Source organism: Protopterus annectens, chromosome 1.part0, assembly GCF_019279795.1.
Source record: "Protopterus annectens isolate FY-2018-M chromosome 1.part0, PAN1.0, whole genome shotgun sequence".
Classification (NCBI taxonomy): Eukaryota; Metazoa; Chordata; order Ceratodontiformes; family Protopteridae; genus Protopterus; species Protopterus annectens.
Window position 1 is genome coordinate 376,344,538 of NC_056725.1, and position 21,570 is coordinate 376,366,107.

Genomic DNA, 21,570 nt, shown 5'->3' on the forward strand with positions numbered 1-21,570 from the left:
TGGGGGAGTGACAATAGGCTGTTGGAGTGGAGCACCATGGAGCCCTTCACCTAGAGCACCATTAAACTTAAGGACAGCTCTGTGCATAGGATTGTAATGTAACATCATTGCAACTAAATGCCAGTCACTCTGTGAGATGCACTAATATGGTGTGCTATGCAGGCATTTCATAATGTAAGACCATTGCATTCAGTTTGTGCGTACTACTCCTAAAATTTTGCAGCATGAACTAAAAGGTTGCTTTAGAGGGGGTGGCAGTGATATGGTGATACTTGGGCTGAAATTATCCAGGGGCTCATGACATTGACACTTGCTTCGGGCCCCCATAATACTTACACTGGCCCTGGACCCAAGCAACCCAAGTTCAATAAGTGGCAAAAATCACTAGAAGAGCTGGGAAAGGGAGGGTAGGAGTGAGTAGCAAATGCCAACAAGCCTACTCTGAGGGGAGGCATTAGTTGTCTGATGTCTGGTTTACTGCATATTAGCAAAGCCTTGCAGGTCAAACAGCTGCAATTGCAAATGTGTGCTAAGCTTACCAAGTCAGTGATGTCAGCTCTCATTAGCCCATTAGTGAGTCTACTCACATGCAGAGAGGAGCATAGTAAGCCCTAGCAGTGGCACTTGTGCACGTCAGCCACCAATGAATGGAGTTAGGGTCTAACAGAAAAAAAACTGAGGGTTGCATGAATCACAGCATTGATGACTGGTTCTCATGCTATGAGGAATGAAGGTCTGATGATCAGCTGGCAGCCTGGGACAAAAAAAGAATTAACATCTATTCATCCATATCATGCTATACTCCACAGCAACATGCAGAAGTACTGACCATAAGTATTAGAATCATAGCTAGGTTATTTGGTGCCTCGTTTGAAGCTGAGGTCCAAAAAAAAGTCTTGCACAAAGTTATGCAAACTCCTCGGTACAGCTGCTAACAAACACATCATGCTGAAGTATTATGTGAGAAACCATATCAACCACATTTTTTGAATGAATGTCACTACTGAACTCAAAGGTGCATTATATTCAATAATGGATTTGATAAGATAAGAAAAAGGGGGAAATTAAGACTTCTTTGGCTCTAGTGGAGACACCTTTGGAAATTAGATGGGCCAGATAGACTTTCCAAACTACTGTGGAGACATGATGGTCAAATGATAAGGAATTATCAACAAGAATGCCTAGCTCTCTTACAACGTTTGACTGAAGGAGTGCATCTCCTATATAGTAAGTGAAACTGTTTTGTTAATCAGAATTAACTATACCATATTTTTACATCTAATTTGAGACATTATTTTCTTCACCTGTTGTTAACATGGTCTAACCCACGTTGGAGCATTTGCAAGTCAGTTGAAGATCGAATAAAAACACAGAGTTTACAGTCATTTGCATACTTAGTTAACCATATGTCAGGTGTGCTGGCCTAAAGGTCTGAAAAATTTATACCAAATAAGAGAGGGTCCAAAACTGAGCCCTGTGGTACTTTTTTACTTCTCTGAAGAGTCATGTGCTACTCTAACCATATGATTTCTGTCAGACAATCAGATATCCACCAAACAATATAAGGATTTATATGCAGATTTACATGTCTGTAGATAATGCCTGCATGGAGAATTTTGTCAAAAGACTTGGCCATGTCTAAATATGCTCTATGGACTGCATAAGCACTATGCACTCCTTCAGTTCCTTTTTCAAAGAAATTAATTAGGTTAAAGGGGCAAGCCCTTTCTTTGACAAATTCACATTGATGAAGGTCCAAGTTTAAGAGGCTAGTGAAACTAATGGGTCTGTGGTTAACAGGGTCCATGGTTGGGCCACTCTTGTGCAATGGCATGGCATTAAATGGGCTGTTTTCCAGGCTTCAGCAATATAACCAATGGAGGGGCTTAGATTAAAAGGTTAAATAGCAGTTCAGAAAGGCTATATTTTGCACTGACAATCAGGCAACACAGTATGCTATCAGGGCCCATGGATGAAGTAGTCTTAGTTTTTGAGAAGGCTTGTATTTTACAACAGTTACAAGATGGTGATCAGAATGCATAACCCATGTGTTGTGTAAGTATGTCTTAAAAAATGAAGACTTGAATATAACTTAGAAAATTGTCATTAATCTGGGTCAAAATGCTCAAGGATGTCATTTTAATGGAACGCATTATAAACTATTCTATCTGCATGCATTCACCTTTCAAATGGCTATGAAGATCATTTATGACTGTATTTAAGTGACAGTACATTCATGAGGGAAGCTTGAAAAATAGCTGCATTGTCAACTACAAGTCATATTACTAAAATCTGTCAAGTTTTCAATGAATGTGTGTCAGGTTAAATGCAGATTAATAGCTCTGGGACTTGTTAATTATTTTAGTCTTGATTTTCTGCATAGGTCCTTCCTCATAAACTACTTTTGTACAATTCTTCCCTGATGAGTGATTTTAATAGTTACTGCATAAAAAATACCTTTATAGACATAACTGTACAAGGAAATTGTCACAGTTAATGAGGTGGAAACACAGAATGTAAAATAACGGCCAAGTTAAGAAGGATAATTCAGAAGTGTCATACTCAGTCCATATATGGACCATACACACTGTGTGTACAATGCAGTCAAAACATTAGCACAGTGCATTAAACAGAACCTCCTTAGTGTCCAATTGTACTCCCTCAGACATACCCATGGCTATCATAGATTTGGCTCCTACACTGAGTACTCACAGTACTCTTATGTATACTGGTGGTACATATCAAAGTCTTTGAATGTATTTTGGCAAGCTGCAGTGCTTCATAAACTAAAGCTTGCATTGTATAGTGTATGGTACACCTGTATGTTTGTGATACCTGATGACAACTGCATAGTATAGACATGTAGGCAATGAAATGTGCGTGGTCCCTAAACATCCATCCTGTTGCAAGCAAGCAGATAAGACTAGAGCACTGTGGTGGCAATGTGCTTCTTCAATATGAAGACAGTCCTGTACATCTGTAGTCAACAAAACAATGAAAATATCTGATGGTGCATCTACAAGCTGATTATGGCACACTGGTAGAAAGTTTTTTTTTATCAGCAGTACATTAGTTCCAAATGTTTATGTGCCCATCCCAGAACAACATGGATTATACGGAATATAAATAAACACTCTGGTATTATTGCAATCACTAAGCCCAATGGCAAAACAGAAGCAGCAACACACTTTGGGTTCATTGGCTTCACCTTGCATCATGACATGTTATAATTACAACATTGCCAAAGAAGCTTTTCGGGAAATGTGTCATCTTTTTTTATCTGCTATGCAACCTGTGAAGATATCTTTTTGATAATGTCACTTTGACATACATTTTATAATACCCCCCCCCCCCCCGCTGTCACAAGTTAATAGGATAGGGACTACAGGCTTTAGTTCCTATACTGTTACTGTCAGTATTCGAATGTGCAACAGAATTAGTGTTATTAGTGTTGACCCCCCACCACCAGTAGCCATTAAAATACAAAGGGCAAAAGGCCTTATACAGTAAATGTCCACTACTCCTTTCACCTGTCATGACCAGATAAGCTAAATACTGCATAGACATAGATCAAAGATATAATTACTGGTTACCCATGATTTCACCCACCTCAGACTGACCCAGTGCAAATATAACAGCAGTACATGAAAATTGACTGGAATTACTTTCCACAAAAACACACACACACATACACTCATTCATATGATACTTTTCAGAATGGAGGGGTAAATGTTAGCTCTCTAGCACCAGCTACCTCCTTTTCATGCTTTAATGTATGCTGCCACCAGTTACTCAAGAAACACCTTACTTTTTACTCCTGAAATAAACTAACCTTCAGATATTCAAATGGTAACAATTAACCCGGGGTAGACACCATTACAAGGATTGTCACCACACATTCCGATGCACGGGTAAAATGCAGAAACGGTTAAGATAATAAATAAAGCATCGGCCAGAAACATTCAAAATTAAATAATAAAATTCTTTATTTGAAATAATTTAGGGTATTTCTTTTCCAAGCAAATATGCAAAGAGTAAAAGGCACAAGAGACTGAAAATAAAACATTCAAAATGACAGATAATGGAGAGTTCCATTTGGGTTGGACAGCTAAGCAGCTGAGATGGATAGCTGAGCAAATGCCTTTTAGTGGTTCTGACCCTTGTAGAACTAAAATCACTTTGAGTATCCTAGAAGCTCTGTAAGAAGATAAAAACTTTCTTAAATATGGGTTTGTTTGCTGTGACAGTTGACCTGGATATATGCCAGAGAGGCCAGCAGAAGACAGAAAGAAAATGGTCAGGACAAGACTTGTCAGACACACATGGAGCTCTGCTGTGGGCTGAATGATAGCTGGAGGGTGAAAAATAGTTGTCTGTGATGGAGTCAAAAAAGCATGTGTTTGTTACATTACAGATTATTTTATCAAAGTTGGGTAAAATAACTATAGACTGAACTTTCTGAAAAAAAATTGCTGGGAAATAGAGAGATTGAAAATCAGCTATAGTTTATTCTAACTAGCTACATGAACTTAACATGATGAAGAATATTTGACACAGACTGGCTACAGCAGAATCCAAGAAAGATAGGCTCATGTGTTGTCAAGGATGAGGGTCAAAAAACAACTAGGACACATATTAAGAGAACTGTTCTGAGAATCTTTTATTTCTTAGTATTAATTAAGCACTTTCTTCCTCTTTGTTTTTAGGACTTCATCAGAAATTAGTACAATAACACAGAACATTTTAATTAACCAATACTAAGAAGTAAAATATTCTTAGAATAGTTTTCCTGATACATGTTCCATATTTTTTTTTTCGCCCTCAGCCTAGATGCCATATCGGCTTATTGTTCTCAGTTATCTGTGTGTAATTGGGTTGCATGGTTTTAACACCCTATTTTTTCTGATTATAGCAGAATCCCTCATGAAAGTGCTGAAGTTGTAGTGCCATGACTTAAAGAGGATTAAGCTAACAGGAAAATGGAAAAAAAAACAATAACATTTTGTGGTTCCCTAGAATTCCAGAGAATGCAGTGAATTTGTTTCATTCATGAAAGTTATACTGGCAGACCAGTTGGGAATCCCAGTTCAAGCTCTTTAAAATAGTAGGCTCACTAAGTGCTCCTCCCAGCAAATGTCTAAAAGTCCTCCACAGAGCTAAATCCTTTGAGAGTCTCAACTTATGAAATAAAAGGAAGAGTCAGAATAGCTCTTTGGTCACTTGAGAAGATAATAAAGTCTGGGGTGATTATTGTGCCTTAACCAGAAAGCAGCGAACAGATATTTTCCCTGCAGTTTGCCAATGTGAAAAATTTATCATTGATTATCATACCCAGCTCTTTCTAAACTGCTAATCCTAGGAGACTCTGTAACATATTTAGACCTAGAAAAGGAATTGGCGCAGCTGGATTCCATTCCAACACAGGCTGCTAATATTCAGGCAACTTCCAGGACAGCACAACAGATTCAGGCCCCTGCTGTACAACCAGGAAGTCTGAAACAATTGTGTAGCATGGAACCATTCCCACTTTTTAAAAACAGAATGAAAGTATGGGAAAGACTAAATCCTTCACCCCAGTGGTTCAACTGATTCCAAAATCCAGATAAAGGTAATATGGGAGCTATCTAGTGTGGCATTAATGATGGACTTTAAAATAATGACACTGGTTTGTTTTTTCCTCTTTTATCATTTTTTCCCACTTCTCAGCAAGTGAATGAACTTTAAACATCTCAGGTAAATGGAGAGTACAATAAATAGAACACTCATTTATATGTTGCACTTTCATGTACTGTAAGTTAAATAGGTATAATTAAAATGTAAAACTTTACCATCTTTTTTTTCCCTTAAAGTTGCTGAAGTTTCAATAGCTAATACACAATTGTAGGTTCGGCTTTTGGTCAACTGGTGCCCTAGACAAAAAGGATCCACAGCAACCACACATACACACACACACACACACACACACACACACACACACACACACATGCACACACCACCCTGTGCCGTCAACGTGGTCTACCTACACCATCCAGATTACTTTAATTCTACATTTCCTCAGAGTTTCTCTTACTCTTCATTTTTTCCTTCTTTATTTCAACATGTTTTAAAAAAAATATTTCTTTACTACTTTGACAATTGGGGAGAGATGGGCAGAGGCTGCCAGCCTAGTAAAATAGAATTTGATATATAGTTCTGGCATTTGTAAATAAATGTAAAATACAGGCTTGTGTTTTAAATGTAAGAAAACACTGTAAAATGTGAACTTCAAGACTGTTGCAACATTGCCATCTGCTGTAAGGAAAACAAGCCAAGTATTTCAAATGTGTCTTGTAAAGTTGAAAAAATCTTATGAAGCTCTTTAATGTTTTAGTGTTCCAGTGTGTTTGGATGAAGGATTCATGCTCATTGTTTTAAGGCTAAAGTTTATGACCAGAATTTAGATGTGGAAGGTGCTTTATTGCTCTAGTTTCTGCTAGAATGTATATGTGAAATGCCTTATATTGTTGTAAGTTTCTGAGTAGGTGTTAGATATCTAAACAATGCAGTTTGTGGCCTGAGAACTCAGACCAGGTGTTAAGATGATGCAATATGAATACTGAGAAAACCTAAGTGTCAAAAATTATGTAATTTGGGAAGGGCCTTAGAGACATGTTTGTTAGTAATGTTTAAATACTATTTTTCACAAGAGACTAGAGAGCATTTTGATCTTGATATCCAACTTATCAGCACTCTGCCTTGTGCTCACATGTAAGTTTTAGCACTGTGATATCTTGTAAGAATAGTTAAAGCTAGCAAAGATTAATTAGGTATTTTTCTTTGAAATCAGACCTGTCCTACTGTATTATTTTAAGTTTCAGTGTGATCTCTGAACTCTTAGATATCTCTGTGGTGTAGTAGTTTTGTCTTGTGTTTTAATTATTTATTATTAAATATTTTTAAAGCCTTCTGCCTGTGACTGATTTGTGTACAGATAAGCTCTAGAGTACATTGCATATTTATAGAGGTTATTGTACTAGGCCACTCTAAAGTAAGCCTTGACTGTTAGTCATACTACCATTGGATAATAACATTGCACAGTAATAATTGGACACCCTTTAAGGGCCTTTTATTAGCTGATATTATTAGTTGGGTGGTGGCAGTAATTACCATTGTATAGTCTGGGTAAAGGGGCATAGCTGGAGAATCTGTGTCAGCCTTTCCCAGGAGTGTCTGTGAAATAGTATAAATATTTATCTCAAAGGGTGTGTGTGTTGTGTCAGCTACTTGGGCAAGGACACTAAGCACTGGTTGGACAGAGAGGGTACTGGAGGTTTTAGCTTGCCCAGCTAGGCTGAGACCTGGACCCTATAGCTGTGCCAGTGGGGAGTCTTATTGGGGACCTGGTGAGCAAGGGAGCAACCAGCCCCAGACTGACTGTGATCTCTGTGTGCACTTAAGGGAAATTGTACTTTACTGTGTGTATTAGTTATCCTTTTCTCTTGTAGGAGACGACCTCCCTGGTGTTAGTGGTGAGGATTGAGACTCCCTGATTGCTGGGCCAGGGCACGGTCATCACAAGTGTTTGGCATTGGTGGGATCTACTTCACATACTAATTGGCTTGTAGTGGTGTGGGTATGTGGGTAGAGTGAATTCCTGTAGCTTATATACAGTGATCTCCAGAAGTGTTTTGTACTCTAAAACAGCCACGCAGTGTATACTCAGAGTTCAGATCACAATTGTTTTATTTCTTTTGTTAGCTTAGTGTTAGTCAGGGTGAGCAGGCAGTATGTCAGCAGAGGAGTATGGAAAGCTGACAAAGAGCCAGCTGGCAGAGATGTGCCAGGCTAGGGGACTGGTGCATGGAAACCTGACTAAAGCAGACCTGATTGCAGCCTTGGTTACAGCTACATCAGAAAACAGCAGCCTGAAGGACAATCAGACTGACAGTGGAGATACAATATCCTCGGAGAATGGACAGCTCAACCTTTCTGCAGTGGACTTAAAAATCCAGCTGTAGGTAAAGAGACTTGTGTTGGAGGCCAGGCGTATGGAACTAGAAGCAGCCAAGAAAATGAGGAGTCTATAAGCTGAGAAAAATGAATGGCAGAGGAGGCATGAGAGGGAAATGCTGACTCTTTGCCAGAGTCATGCAGGTAATGGGGAAGGGAGTAACCGAACCCCAGAAGCACAAAAGGTCAGTAAATTTCTCCCACAGTTTAAAGAGGGGGATAAGTTTTATAGCTTCATTCATATGTTTGAGCGGGTATGTAAACAGTATGATGTTGACCAAGGGCTCTGGGTACGGTTCCTGACCCCCTTACTCCATGGTAAAGCTGCAACTTTTTTAGAAAAAATGCATGACACTGACTGTTTTGATTATACTGCTGTGAAAAGACATCTATTAGAATGTTTTAAGTTAACACCTGACATGTATAGGAAAAAGTTTTGTGAGCATAGACGCAAGGCAGATGAAAATGTATGTGAATATGTTGCTGAACTGAGCACTTATTTTCATAGCTGGGTGAGTGGATATCATGTCATCACTTTTGAGGGGCTGGCAGACCTTTTGTTAAGGGAACAAGCCCTTAGAACTTTGCCTGAGGACATGAGGATCTGGTTAGCTGATAGACAGTGTGCTACTTCAGAGAAGTTGGGGAAGAAGGGAGACCTATACCTAGCAAGCAGGGCAGCCCTTGCACAGGAAAGGGACCCCCAGTACTGCTCATGGGATTAAAGGAGACCATGGTGGGCAGCACAAACTGCCCCAACAGAATCTGCAAGTAGCAGGGGAAGCCACTAGTCCAGGTACACATCCAGGAGATGGGTTAAATGTTCTGAATGCAACAAGTGGGGCCATGTGGCATACAGGTGTCCACAGAGGCAAGGTGGGGAACCAAAGGTGAGGGAGCCAGTAAGTGGTAAAGACAAAATGCCAATAGTGGGTTGTCTTGAGACAACAGGGGTATGGAACTAACATCCTGCAGATAGATGTCCTGAGAGGGAAGGATTTGGATGAGGCAGTACTATGTACTTATGCAGTTACATGCAGTGAGGCTAGGAGACAAGCATGTGGGTCTGGTAGCCTGGGCGAGACCCGGGCAGACTGCATACTCTCAGCCAGAACTGCTGAGGTGGTTACTTCAGAGAATGAGCTATGCTGTAGCAGTGAGACTGAATGTGAGCCACAACTGCTTGTGGGTACTGATGTTCCTTTTGACAGGGTAACTGCAAAGGTAGAGGTGAGTAGTAGTACCCAGGCTGACAGCGAGGCACTGCTGTCAGAGGATGCCAAACTTCCTGTGGAAGGGGAGCTGGGAAGGGTTACAAGGAGAGACTTGTGACAGGCTCAGCTCTCAGACCCTACATTGCAAGGCCTGAGGCAGGTAGCTAGGGGGGCACCTGATTCTCAAGGGAAGGGGGAATCTGTATACTAGAACAAAGGGTTACTGTACAGTGAGTGGACCCCTGATGGAGGGCTAGAAGGTGAGAGAGTACAGCAGTTGAGAGTGCCTAGAGCTTACCTTCTGGTGTTTCTAGCCATAGCCCATGATATTCCCTTTGCAGGTCATATGGGCATAAAACATACAAAGAGGCGTATTATGCAAAACTTGTATTGGCCTGGAATTTCCAGAGATGTAACAGAGTACTGCAGGACCTGTAAGCAGTGCCAAAAGGTAGGCAAGACAGGAGACAAGGTGAGAGCTCCTTTGATGCCTTTGCCTGTGATTGATGAGCCATTTCAGAGGGTAGCTATGGATATTGTGGGTCCTCTGAGTACCCCAAGTTCCACAGGGAAAAAGTATATCCTCATGATTGTAGATTATGCTACACGATACCCTGAGGCAGTGGCTTTGTCCTCCATTGAGGCAGAGAAGGTGGCAAATGCTTTGCTAGAGATTTTCAGCAGAGTAGGTTTCCCAATGGAAATACTGTCTGACAGAGGTGCCAGTTTTATGTCAGACCTGCTGGCTTGTCTGTGGAAGTCCTGTGGGGTGAAGCACATGAAGACCACCCCCTAATATCCCCAGACTAATGGTCTTGTTGAGAGGTTAAACTCTACAATCAAGTCCATGCTACGGGCATTTGCAGATCAGTTTAAGAGGGAGTGGGACAAATATTTGCCCCATCTGTTGTTTGCTTACAGAGAGGTTCCCCAGGAATCCACATGTTTTTCACCCTTTGAGTTGCTGTAAGGTCATAGGGTGAGGGGACCTCTATATTTAATTCGAAATGAGTGGGAAGGTGAGTGTGAGTCTCACAAGGAGTCTGTTGTGGCATACATCCTAACCCTCAGGACAAGGCTCAGGGAACTCATGGGCTTGGCCCAGGAGAACCTGGCAGAAGCTCAACAACAGAAAAAGGTGTGGCATGACAGGAATGCTCGAGCTAGAGAGTATGATGTAGGGCAGCAGGTGATGGTTCTCATTCCTGTCAGAAACAACAAGTTGCAAGCAGCTTGGGAGGGACCCTACAAGGTGGTAAGAAAGTAAGTTGTGTTAACTACATGGTGGAAGTGCTAAGCAGACAGCAGGGGCACAAATTGTACCATGTTAACATGATGAAACCTTACCATGATAGGGAGGCCCTTCTGCTGAGCATTTGCAGTGGATTGCAGGAAGAGTTTGAGAGAGATCTTGTGACTGATCTCCTCAGTGAGGCACGGGCTGACACCTTGGTGGAAGGGGTAGCAATGTCCCAGCAGCTATCTCCTACCCAGGTTCAAGAAATCCGAGCAGTGTTGCAGGAGTTTGGGGGCATGTTCACCAGGAAACCAGGGAGCACCCACCTGGTGCAGCACCAGGTGGATACAGGACCCCAAAGGCCTATCAGGCAGGCCCCTTATAGGATGTCTGAGAGAGTCAAACAGACTCTGAGGGAGGAGGTACAGGAGATGTTGGAACTAGGGGTGATTCAAGAGTCCAACAGTCCCTGGGCCTCACCAGTGGTACTGGTGCCAAAGAAGGATGGCAGCACCAGGTCCTGTGTGGATTACAGGAAATTAAATAGTCACACAGAGTCAGATGCTTACCCCATGCCTAGGATAGATGAGGCCCTAGAGCAGCTGGGTGGGTCTAAGTATCTTACAACCATTGATCTTACCAAGGGGTACTGGCAGGTGCCCTTGACTCCCAGTGCTAGAGAGAAGTCAGCCTTTGTGACTCCTTTTGGCTTGTATGAGTTCACAAAGATGCCCTTTGGGATGAAGAATGCCACAGCGATTTTCCAGAGGCTTGACCTTGCTTACATGGATGATATTGCTATCTGCAGCCAATCCTGGCAAGAGCACCTTCAGCATGTCAGGGAGGTGCTGGGCAGACTACAGAGGGCAGGGTTGACCATTAAGCCGAGCAAATGTCAGGTGGGTATGGCAGAGGTCTCCTACCTAGGACATAGAGTGGGGACTGGTAAGATAAGGCCAGAACCTGACAAAGTGGAGGCTATTCAGGCATAGCCTGCACCTGTTACCAGAAAGGAGGTGAGGGTTATATTAGGGACAGCAGGGTACTACAGAAAGTTTGCTCCCAATTGTAGCACCATAGCTGCTCCCCCTCATAGACCTGACAAGGAAGAACAGGCCAGATAATGTAGTGTGGACCCCAGAATGTGAGCAGGCATTTCAGAAGCTTAAGGAAGGTTTGGGAGGACCCCCTGTGCTAGCCAGTCCAGACTACAGCGAAGACTCTGTTGTGCAGATGGATGCTTCAAACTATGGGGTGGGGGCTGTACTTATCCAGATTTCTTCAGAGGGAGAAGAACGCCCAGTGGTTTGTCTCAGTCATAGGCTCCAACCCAGGGAGGAATGCTATGCAGCGGTAGAAAAGGAATGTCTAGCCATAGTGTGGGCACTACAAAAACTTCAGCCTTATCTGTATGGAAGAAAATTCACTGTAATGACAGATCACAACCCTATAACATAGTTAAACAGAGCCAGTCAGCAAAATGCCAAGTTGCTAAGATGGAGTCTGGGGTTGCAAGTATATGATATGTCAGTGCAGCACCGCAGTGGGTGTAGCAATGCCAATGCAGATGGGCTGTCAAAACAGGGAATGGGGTGAGGTACACCCAGATAGACCTGACACTCTCAAGCGACGTTTCTCAAGGGGTACTTGAAAAACTTGCTTGAGTTCCCTGGGGGGGAAGATATGTGATGATAGGGGAGAGATGGATGAAGGCTGCCAGCCTAGTCAAATAGAATTTGATATATAATTCTGGCATTTGTAAATAAATGTAAAATACAGGCTTGTGTTTTAAATGTAAGAAAACACTGTAAAATGTGAACTTCAAGACTGTTGCAACATTGCCATCTGCTGTAAGGAAAACCAAGCCAAGTATTTCAAATGTGTCTTGTAAAGTTGAAAAGATCTTATAAATCTCTTTAATGTTTTACAAGTTGGTTCCAGTGTGTCTGGATGAAGGTTTCATGCCCATTGTTTTAAGGCTACAGTTTATGACCAGAATTTAGTTGTGGAAGGTGCTTTATTGCTCTAGTTTCTGCTAGAATGTATATGTGAAATGCCTTATATTGTTGTAAGTTTCTGAGTAGGTGTTAGATTGCTAAATAATGCAGTTTGTGGCCTGAGAACTCAGACCAGGTGTTAAGATGATGCAATATGAATACTTGGAAAACCTAAGTGTTAAAAATTATGTAATTTGGGAAGGGCCTTAGAGACATGTTTGTTAGTAATGCTTAAATACTATTTCTCACAAGAGACTAGAGAGCATTTTGTTCTTGATATAAAACTTATCAGCATTCTGCCTTGTGCTCACATGTAAGTTTTAGCACTGTGATTTCTTATAGGAATAGTTAAAGCTGGTAATGATTAATTAGGTATTTTTCTTTGAAATCAGACTTGTCCTACTGTATTATTTTAAGTTTCTGTGTGATCTCTGAACTCTTAGATATCTCTGTGGTGTAGTAGTTTTGTCTTGTGTTTTAATTATTTATTATTAAATATTTTTAAAACCTTCTACCTGTGGCTGATTTGTGTAGAGATAAGCTCTACAGTACATTGCATATTTATAGAGGTTATTGTAATAGGCCAATCTAAAGTAAGCCTTGATTGTTAGTCATACCACCATTGGATAATAATATTGCCTTTTAGTAGCTGATATTATTAGTTAGGTGTTGGCAGTAATTACTACTGTATAGACTGGGTAAAGGGGCACAGCTGAAGAATCTGTGTCAGCTTTTCCCAGAAGTGTCTGTGAAGTAGTATAAATACTTATCTCAAACTGTGTGTGTGTTGTGTCAGCTACTTGGGCAGGGACATGAAGCACTGGTTGGACAGAGAGGGTACTGGAGGTTTTAGCTTGCCCAGCTAGGCTGAGACCTGGACCCTATAGCTGTGCCAGTGGGGAGTCTTATTGGGGACGTGGTGAGCAAGGGAGCAACCAGCCCCAGACTGACTGTGATCTCTGTGTACACTCAAGGGAAATTGTACTTTACTGTGTGCATTAGTTATACTTTTCTATTCTAGGAGACAACCTCCCTGGTGTTAGTGGTGAGGATTGAGGCTCCTTGATTGCTGGGCCTGGCACGGTCGTCACAACTACAAAAAAAAAATAAATAAATAAATAGTGAAAAAGTGCATCTGCTATGCCTAAGGCCAGCTATGCACAATTGATTATGAGAACAGTAGTGGGCCTGGAACCGCTGGCAACACATAGCTTTTATGGACATCAAATTATTTTTGAGAGTTACATCAATGAATATGATGCTTAGCTGGCATCTTAGCAGAGATAGAGAACCTCCTAATGGAATTAACAATATTCTAAATGTAAATATTTTTCAGTTGTTTATATTCTAAATGTAAATAGTTGTCAATTGTTTTGGTTCTAGTGAAGTTATTGACTTGTTTTGAATTAATGCTGGGCAAGCATTGCTGCTGGGGTAAACCTTAAGCATTTATCACAGGCCATATACGGGTGTGCACTTTAAATGCATTGTAGACTATGTCCAGAGAATTAGGACAAATAAGTGATTTCAAGAGGTAATTCAGGATGACACATCTGTTGATTTCATAGGTTCATAGGTAAGTACTAGGCTAGCTGCTCTTGGGGGCCATTTTAAGCTTACACAATGTCCCTTTTTTGTGCTTAAAAATAACCTATCCCATTTGGCTATAGACGGGCCTTACCCATCTCATGGTCGATAATTATATATTAACCTAATAAGAATAACTGGGATCATACCATAGATAATCTGAGGGGACCCATCCAGGAGAAAAAGAATTTAGAAACTGCACCTGTCCATTAGTAGTACAAGGGGCAATACTAGAGTAAATGTTCTGTTTCAATCCATAAATCTAAGTTGCACTTGAGAATGGACAGGAGTGAACTTTGTTTTATGTTGATGGGGAGTATGTTTCATAGCAGAAGTATCCTCTGCGAAATACACCTACCCCTCCAAATGATTCTATTGATGTTGCAGAAGAAGTTTAGATCGCTAGATCAAGTTTTTCTGATGCCATTTGACTTGCTGATGTGCAGTAAACCCATCTGTAATGGGACAGCGGATGAGCTGTATGCCAGACACAGGTCACCTCTTAGCAGTCTGTAGGATACTGAGCTTTGAGTTGGTGCCTGTAGGACATATTGTTTAGGCCTTGTATCCTTTTAGTATAGTATCTCTGAAGGCATTCCAGTTGTTGCATGTGTCTGGACAGATACATGCCAAAGGCAGCATTACATTCAATGATTGGCCTAATGAGGGCTGAGTCAAGGGGGACAATAGTATCCCTAGATCTAGAGACTATCCCTTTGTTTATAAGCTGTGCAGTATGGAAGGACTTTTTTACAACAATAGACTCATGATGGTCAAAAGTTAGGTCACTGTCCACATAAGTTCCCAAATCCCAAATAACTGAGTCAACTCCTAGGGGCATATTGACAATGTGATAGTTCCCTGGTATAGATGACTTCCCATGGGATATAATAATGCATTTTTTGGCACTTATTTTCAGACCATGACTTTGACACCAATTATTTATTTGAGACAAACCTTCCTGTAGGATGGCTAAGTCATCTAGGGATTCAATGACTGCTCCCAGCTTACAGTCATCTGCAGAATTAGTCAGCCAGAGCCCTTTGGTATTGGCTCTAACTTCAGAAAAGTGGATTCCAAACAGGAGAGGTCACAGCACAGTACTGTGGTGGACTCCACTGGTGGCTAGTCTCTTTGTGGAGGTAACTTTCACTATTTTGCTTATCTGCATCCTATCTGTGAGTCAGTTGGCAATCCAGTGGGTAAAACAGAGATTTATTCACAGTTTACTTATCTTTTCTACTATGGCTGAACGGAGAATGGATTAAGCCCTCCTGTAATGTGATCAAAGATGTTTGCCTATGCTTAAAGGCAGAGCCGTGCTATAGTAATGCTTCAGGAAACACACCTAGAGTAATCGGAATATGTTAAGCTTCTTAAATTTGAATATATAGAAATTTACTATGTGAGTAGTGAGAAAGAGAAAAGAAGAGGAGTTTGTATCTTAGTTTAAAGGGGTGTCCCACGTAAAGTTCAAGGAAAGCTAGTACAGCTATTAGGGAGATTTGCTACATGAAAGGCTTGATTGGGGTTTCAGAATAACACTGATGAGCATACACATCCACACCCACCCCCCCACCCCCAGGTACGAGGAGGCAGGCGGTAGCAAAAGTGTGCAAAGAGTGGTTGGCATTCAGGAAGGGTTGTGTTATACCTCAGGGAACTGAAAAGCTGTTTGGAGACCAGATGAAGTACAATCAGGTCCTATAACAGTCCCTTTGCGTATTTTGGGAAAATTCTTGACCAGACATTTTTGTGCTATAGGCTTTGCAGATGTAATGAGGCTTAGGGATGCTCAAAGGACAAGAGACACATGCTAGTCTTACAGACATTAGCCTTTTTCTTGCATTAATGAAGTGTTGATATCAAAGGATATGGGTACTTATTTGCTAAGATGAATACAGATACAGCTGCATTATCATATCATGCCCCTTTCTTTTGTAAAATTTCTGTAACACAAGGAGCATTGGAAAATACAATGTGAGTAGATTTCACATTCTGTAAAAATATAAATTTTAAGAAATGCTTCGCATTGTAGTATAGGCATCTAGAAACACATTATAGGAGGAATAAGAAAAGAATGGGCAAGAGGTGGGAGAAACTGAAAAATAACGTAGAACATAGGATACTGAGTTATTGTAAGCGAAAGAGGAAGGCGCAGGATATTAGAATTAAACTGGAAGATCATAGAAGGTATTTGCTGTCAAATAGCAAGCAAAGAATGAGGGTTGGGCAGAAGATTATACAACTGGTACTGCAAACTTGAGATAAAATGGATATTGATGTTGCAGGCAACCACAGGTAAGGGACTGAATGAGTATGTCCCTTTAAAACCAATTCTAAGGTCACGTGGTTTGAGGCTCTAGATTTGAATTACTTAAATGCTTGTATTTTAAGTGTTTATTTGGATCTGATAAAGCACCTAGATATGGTCCAAAAGCGCTCATCATTTTAGGGTTGTTTTATTGTTTATGTCATTTTATTTACAGCGTATTAAATTAGTTTATATGCCTTCCATATAATCAAACTGAGACTAACTTTCAATATTGTAAAGACCCAAATTGATGCTGAGATTGCAAATATGCATGAGAACCTACTGATAATACTCAGCTTTGATGCTGAGAAAACTTTTGACAGGACAGATTTTTTGTTTTGTGTATTTCTTCTATTGGATAAGTTGGGCTTCCCAATAAGTTTTTTTCAGTTAATACAAAGGTTATATATATGCAAGGTAAAAATTGGTTGTCTTACAACAGAACCATTCAACACTAATAAAGAGTCAAGGAAGGGATGCTCCCAATCCCTTTTCCCATTTATTTCATACTTGGAGCCTCAGGGATGTAAGTTAAGAGCAATATAGAAGATGGGGCATACTTACTGGAGTAGGAAATATAGCATGTCATTTTAAGCAGACAACTTAATAGTTTATTTAATTGATCCTGAACATCTGATGGATACTGTAATAGAAAGTATAAAGGTTTTTTGGAGTGGATATAAACTAAACAAAGCTAGAATTGTTGCATTAGTGTGGAATTATCATGTCTGATGCCTTTGGATCAACGGTCCCATTACTGTAGGATCAGAACTCTATGAAGAGTTCTCTGTGGAGCAATCAGTTACTGTGTTCAGCTGTTAAGTGAAAGATGGGTGGTTCAAACCCACACAGGGATAATGCTTCTACTCCCACTTTGGAGTTTGAGGTTTATCCACATGTCATTAGTCACTAGATCCACATAGCTTGCTGTTCAGTTCCTGAAAGGGGAAACATTATATGAATTAATGTATAAAACATGTGGGGTGTCTGTTGCCTCAGATGTGACAAATGTAATACACTTATGTTAAGGACAGCTATTTCTCTGGTGTGACTCATCACCTGACTTTCAGCAATGAATTTAAATTTTCCAAATGATCATATTACCCCATAAATATATTGTATGTCTCACAGAAATTGTTTGCTCCCCCACTGAGTGAGTTTTATCTGGATGCATCATCATCACAGAATTCATTGAAAAGCCCTGGCCCTCCAAAAAGAGTTTGCTAGGTTTGGGTTCCAGATCCAGAGTTATATGATATGAGAATGGTATTTAAGCGTTCCTGTAATTTGAACATAGGAGATTATGAGGTGGGATGGAAAAGTTTTACTCTAGAATAGTATCAAGAAGTCCAGAGTATGTATGAAAATATCTTGATGACAAAACATAGAGGGAAGTATAATACCCCTTGAATAGCAGAACACATCAATGAATTATCCTCTCAAATCTTGTGAAGACATAAACTGGCTTCTTGGAGGAAGGAGTTGGTGCCAATAAAGTTAAGTAAAGCCTGGAATAAGAGGAGTCTGGAAAACAAAGATCTATTGTAACCTATCAATCTTATATTCCAGCTCAAAAATACTCAAGATTTACACAACTAAAGAAAAGGAGGATAAGCCAGGGTTTATAAAATGGATTATCAAGGCAAGGGTTAAGATACAATGGAAGGACAAATAATTTCTAGAGGATATCGCATTTTAAGTGAGATATTTTTATTATAGTTTGTGGAAAGTTTGGGAAACAGACCCAGGAATACAGCTGACAGTGAAAAGCTGGGAGAGGATTGTTTTGTGTCATATATATGCTACTATATAAAGACTCCTTAAATGTTTATACATATCAACCAGATGGTTTAAGATATAACCTACAGCCAATTCAACTTGCTGGAGATGTGATGAAATAATGCTGCAGTGAGTGGTCATTTGTGATATTTTAGGTCAACTGGAGAAATATATCCAAGATGTAATTAATCAGCTCTGGATGGGTAGATTTCAGATGAAGACCCATACTGTTCCCATATCAGAATATATGCAGGAAGGGTGAGTTAATCTTACTAACTACATTGATATTACTCTACAAGAAAAGTATAACAAAGGATTAAAAAATAAATTAAAAAAAAATGACTGTGATCAATTACTTTATCCGCGGTGGTGGTGCTGCGGTAGCGTTGTCACCTCACAGCAAGACGTTGTCCCGTTCGATTCTCAGCTAGCGCATCTTCTGTGGAGACATGCGTGAATGGGTGTACTTTCGTTGAAGGTTATGCGTTAGGGCCGGCAACTCAGCATGTAAAAATCAACTGCCAATCATTAGCGGACTGGAGTTCCGTTATGGCGACCCCTAACCGGGAAAAGCCGAAAGACACAACAAAAACAACTTTAAACTAGTGTACAAATGTATTTCTTTTGTTTATCATTTCAACAGTATGTACATACTTCTCATCTATATACTTATTGTATTGCTATTTTTTGATTAACTGTAATAGTATTTAAAATTGTTCTCCTCGGGTCTCCACTGAAAATGGGCCTTTGGCTCAGTTGGACCAACCCGGTTAACAAATGATAATAAATAAATAATAAATAAATAAGGAGGTAGAAGAGCAAAACCCCCATCGTAGTCTAATTTGGTAATGAATGATTTGTGTAATTAGAAGCTAGAAATTAAGGACGTTAGTGTGAGGGAGAAGGCATCGCAGAAGTGTATACCCTGATTATGCTGTTTTGATTTACAGTTGTATTTTTGTCAGTAAGCGCTGTATTTGTAATGCAGGAGATACACTGATAAGGCTAGTAGTAAACACTGGCCTGTATACTGTTTTTTGTACTCCTTTTATAGTGTTGCTAAGGCACTCTGAGCACTATTAGTGCTCAGCTGCCTCTCAGGCCAAGACTTACCACAGAGTATCTATGTATTACATTTGGCTGTTATTTCTCATACATCGGCATCTCTCCTAATGTACTGTTAAACTAAGGTATTGCTTTTTCACTCGTAAAATTTAACTAATTCACCATGGTGATACAGCATATCCACATGGCCAGTGTATGGGCTGAAAAACCCATACTTGTGTGCTTCTAATGTCCTGAAATGTACACTGCTGCTTATATATAGTAATATTTCATGATTATATCACTTTGTAGATGCTTATTGTAGCCTGTAACTGCTGCTCATGTCTGTATTAATATAGTCGCTGGTTTGGCTTACTGCTTGCTAATCTCCCTTCTCTTCCCCTCTCTTTTTCAGTTCACTTGTCACTCTTTCTTACCTGTTTCTGCGCCGTGTCCCCCTCCCTCAGTCAGAATCTGCTACGTGAGGACTGCACTGTGAGATAGTTTGTGCGGGAACCTAACTACCACATTACTTGCAAGTGACTGCATCCTCCAAGCTCATACTGTAGGTGCCCCATACAAGGAAACCTTTACAGTCTATTTAAATTCATGGAAGCCTTCACATTGTTTTTATGTGCAAGGCTCCTTTATTAATGTATTTAACTTAACAAATCATTACACTGGCATACACACAGCCAGGGTCTTAACTTGCTAGTCCCCCATTTAAAGCTTTTTCTTCTACTTTTCTCCCTTTCCCAAACTAACTCATTTTCTTCCCAAAGTAGTCATACAGTAGCGTATTAGCGCTCCAGAATATCAGTTCACTATCTGCCAGCTCTCCTTGATCCTATTAGTGCTACCTTGTTTTCTATTCTCTATTTAAACAACTTTGTATTGTATGAGCACATTGCAGTTGGTCACTTCCCAGTAGTTGATCTGCAACCCCAAGAACCTATCTTATTTGCAGTTGTTGGTCTGATTCTTTCTGATTGTTTTTCATTCCACACCATGTGTGTGATTTGTCTCTACCCACTCCATTCGACCTCTCTGCGCTTGGGCTTACTCTGCTCCCCTACCCTGCCCCCATTCTCATGCACCCTCACTTTAATTAGATGTATTCTAACCTTGGCCCCACCTCTCATTAGTTCCCATCCAATCACTGCCCACACCACACACTTACACTCAAATCTACAACACTCACTGGCTAGTCCTACTACTTCAAATTACACATTGCCTCCTTCTCCACCCTCTCTATTTATTAAACATTGTCTATTAACTCCACATCTGCTAACCTATAAACTCTACACCACTACAACCCACTATAACACAATGCCACTCAGATGCAAACTAGCATCCTTCAGCATCCTATTACCCTTAACCCTCCTACAACGTACCCCACTATAACTTCACGACATCTACCACAAGCCCACCTCCACAATCTCCACTCAAAGTTTACTTCTCTGTACCTACACTGACATATCATCTAACCTATACCCAACAGACAACATTCTCTGCCTTAAAGTAAGCATCCTCCCTATAAATGTTAACTCATACCTTTCTACCTACCGATACCATAGCTTAAGAAAAAAACAAGAATTCACTACTGTCCTACATAAACTCACCAAACTAACATTATGCGGAGATATCCATCCAAATCCTGGTCCCTTTACCTCATCTCCCAACTTGCACAGCTCCTACAAATCCCTAAACCTCACTACAATTAACCTGCATAGTATTTGAAACAAAATCCTTGCATTCCATGCCTGAGTAGCACATAGCAAGCACAGCATTATTGCTGCTACAAAAACATGGCTAAAACCATACATTAAAAGCTCAGAATTCCTTACCCCTGGCTTTGCATGCCTGCGCTCAGATAGACTCCACAAAAAAAGGTGGTGGAGTAGCATTGATCTAGCCTAACACCTTCAGTATAGTCTCATACAACTTCATCTATGCCCAACTTCTCAACTGCAGAAGTTTTAATGACCTTTCTAAAAATAAATGAATGCAAAAACCTCTGTATCATTGTCCTCTACATCCTCCCTGGCAATAATACTCCCATATTAGAGAATATCCTAGCTTGGACATCCAGCAACATAACTACAGAAACAATAATTCTTGGCGATGTTAATATTAATTGGTTAGATTTCTCTCAGCATCACTCCTCCTCCAGCATAAACCTATATAACTACAGCCAGCTAATCACTGATATTACTGGACCCAACAAAAAATAACAGCTGTGGAACCCCAATAAAATCTCCATCGCAGGAACTCTCCTAAACAGTATCAGTGACCAGTTACATATGCTGCTGTGGTATAATACATAATACCACAATAGAATTAAACATACATCTATATTAAAACACTAGTAACCTATCCAATTTTTGCCCCACAACCTTTAACAATACT

The 21,570-nt window shown here is 40.4% G+C and overlaps 1 protein-coding gene across 1 annotated transcript in view; it reads left to right on the forward strand.

Annotated features, from left to right (window-relative positions):
- KCNK12 (potassium two pore domain channel subfamily K member 12) overlaps positions 1-21,570 on the forward strand; it is a 63,776-nt gene that overhangs the window by 13,913 nt on the left and 28,293 nt on the right. Inside the window, exons 3-4 of the mRNA XM_044082629.1 lie at positions 7,664-7,682; positions 19,068-19,081. Coding sequence (XP_043938564.1) covers positions 7,664-7,682; positions 19,068-19,081 — 33 coding nt within the window. The remainder of the gene's footprint in view (positions 1-7,663; positions 7,683-19,067; positions 19,082-21,570) is intronic.